Raw genomic sequence first — 2,944 nt, 5'->3', positions numbered from 1 at the left:
ATTCCAGGAAAGGAGGAGAAAAGAACAATCATACATATGCATATTTCATTTAATAGATGATGTGAGCACGAATAGTCAAAATTAGAAAGACTCAAGTTACCTCCACAGCCTTGTATTGTTGCTACCCTCAAGAAAGAGTTATTGTGTAAACAAAAAGAAATGTCTCAGTTGCGTTGCCACAGCAGTTTGGGTGAAATGTATTGAGAAATGAGGGCATCAACGTTGCTCGATACGTTCCTTCTATATTTCTGCCTTGCTAACATGCTTTTATATTTATTCTGCCCGTAAGCTGCTCCTTTGTGTTGAGGTCTGGCCTCAGAAGGATAATGTAGCACTTGGGGATGAAGATGCAGCCCAGCAGACCAGCACTGGAGGCCAGGATGGAGAAGACCTGGACAGCCACCATGGATTTCCCTTTGGTGCTCAGGTAGGTGGGCACAAAAGTCACCCAGACACTGCAGAAGACCAGCATGCTGAAGGTGATCAGCTTGGCTTCGTTGAAGGCCCCAGGCAGGTTCCTGGCCAGGAAAGCCACCGTGAAGCAGATGGCAGCCAGGAAGCCCATGTAGCTGAGGGTGACGTAGAACATGACAACGGCCCCTTCGTTGCATTGCAGGATGATCTCTCCAGGCTGGGAGTGGAGGTCAGAGTCAGGGAAGGGGGCAGAAACTCCCAGCCAAGTGGAGCAGATGATAATTTGGACTGCAGAACAAGAAAGGATAATGGAGTTGGCCAAGCTCTTCCCCAACCATCTCTTCACTCGGTTTCCTGGTTTTGTGGCCAGGAAGGCCAGCACCACCGTGATGGTTTTGGCCAAGAGAGAAGAAACAGCAACTGAGAAGATGAGGCTGAAAACTGTTTGTCGGAGAAGGCAGGTGGCTTTCCTTGGTTGACCAATGAAGAGAGAAGGAGACAAGAAGCAAAGCAGGAGGGAGACCAGGAGGATGTAGGAGAGGTCCCGGTTGTTGGCTTTGACAATGGGAGTTTCTCGGTATTTAATAAAGATGATTAAAACAAGGCCTGAGTTTAGGAAGAAGAGTAGAGCAAAAGAGACCAGAATGATGCCCAGATGTTCTTCATAAGACAGGAAGATTATGACTTTGGGGATACATTGGATTCTGGATTCATTTGGGTATTTATCATCTGGACACTTGGTGCATTTTTCCGTATCTGAGATAGCATAAAAGCAATATTTCTTTAATATTCTGTCCTTTTCTCGTGCAAGAAAAACCTTCTTTGGATAACAGCTGATACCACATACATTTTCCAAGAAGAATTTCTTTACTATTTCATTAAAAAGAGCATAAAAAGGATTTTTTTTTTCTTTAAAAATGTAGCTAGTTATATGAAGTTGAGGGAAGTCCTAGGATGTTAATTATTTGTGTAATGTGTAGAATCTTCATAGGAACCTACATTATTAGAGGTAAATAATGAATCATATAATCTTTTTAGGCAAACATCCTGAGTCCTGCCACATGGCAGTTAATATCTTAGACTTGGTGGACATCTACAGCATATTGTAACATCTGGAAGCGACCTTGAATTAAAGAGAAACTTCCTATCAGTGAGAGCAATTAACCAGTGGAACAGCTGGCCTCCAGAAGTTGTGGGTGCTTCAACATTGAAGGTTTTTAAGAAGAGACTGGGCAGTCACTTGTCTGAAATGGTATAAATTCTCCTGCTTGAACAGGAGGTAGGATTAAAAGACCTCCAAAGTTCCTTCTACTCTATTCTGATTGATTGATTGATTGATATACATGACTGGCAGACTATTTGTGTAATGAGTTCCCCCCATAACTATCCACAGCACCAGATTATGGACCAGTGACACCTTCTCAGTGATCCTCAAGGGGAGGATCCAATATACAGTGAATTGCAAGGTCTTTCAGAAGGTGGACCTAAAACAATTCATCAAATTTCAAAGATCTCAGATGTTCCTAGAAAGGTGAACTTAGCAGCACATATCCAAGCAGGAGAGATGTTTCCTCTGCTGTTAGTAAAGCTTGCCCAGTCTGCCACCCCCTCCTCCCATCTCTTCCCAGCCCCTCCTTCCAAGTCTTTTTGATTTACTTCCGTTTAGATAAGAAATTGTGCAGATTAAAAAAAACAATGAGAGGTGAGCTTTGATCTGTCTTTTAACTTGCACTTTCATAAAAAGGTTCTGGATGGATCCAGTTCCACAAAGCTTCCCATTTTCCTCTGTGTGACCCACCTTCCTGAGTGGAGAAGGTCCCCTCCGGACAAGGAACGCAGTCATAGCAGCAAACTGGCTCTCCTTCTCGAGCCCTCTTGACAAATCCAGGATGACAACTTTCCACACATTTGGACTGAGGCAGAGACTGAGCAGAAAAACAAGGAATGCCAAAGAAAATATGTTAGGACTCTTCGTCCATGGAAAATGGAGGCAGAAATGGATGGAGACAAGTAGCCTCTGGTCTTCATTGGGTAAATATGAAATCTCTGACTACTTCTAAACAGATGCAGGAGATAAAATAACTGGCAGATTCTTCCTTTATTTCCTCCCTTTTTCTTTTGGAATTAAACATTATTACAACGAAGTACTTTTCTACTTAATAAAGTCTAGAGGGATGGAATTGAAAAAAGTTTTAAATATGATATATTCTTATTAAAACTGAGAACAAAGTTTACTGTAAAAGATTGAGGAAACTTTTATTCCATTAGATTTTTTAATGTAGAATAAAACTATGATGAAGAAAGAAACCTCTGACCAGTAAGATCTTGAAAGGATTCGATAAAACATGACAAAGCCATTTCATTTAAGTCCCGTCTGTTGAAGAACTTCCATTAGATGACACCACCTGGCATGGGAGGCCAACCACCCTGGAGACTCTGGGCTTTGCCCACTGGAAATGGGACCTCAGGCTTTGGAAAACAGAGAAGAGACACCAAAATTTCTCTCACCTTATTGAGCAACTTTAGTCGT

The 2,944-nt window shown here is 42.1% G+C and overlaps 1 protein-coding gene across 1 annotated transcript; it reads right to left on the bottom strand.

Moving 5' to 3' along the window:
* Positions 1-256: 256 nt before the first annotated feature.
* On the bottom strand, positions 257-2,336 carry LOC139318740 (vomeronasal type-2 receptor 26-like; the record flags this gene model as incomplete). The annotated part of the gene is made up of 2 exons (XM_070946318.1): positions 257-1,170; positions 2,213-2,336. Coding segments are annotated over 2 exons (1,038 nt in total), but the record flags the coding sequence as incomplete, so codon positions are not given.
* Positions 2,337-2,944: the final 608 nt, after the last annotated feature.

Source organism: Pituophis catenifer, unplaced genomic scaffold (assembly GCF_029215685.1).
Source record: "Pituophis catenifer annectens isolate HBS135680 unplaced genomic scaffold, rPitCat1.0.hap2 SCAF_6, whole genome shotgun sequence".
NCBI classification, from domain to species: Eukaryota; Metazoa; Chordata; class Lepidosauria; order Squamata; family Colubridae; genus Pituophis; species Pituophis catenifer.
Note: the sequence above shows the minus strand (reverse complement) of the source record. Positions and strands in the feature narration are given on the sequence as shown.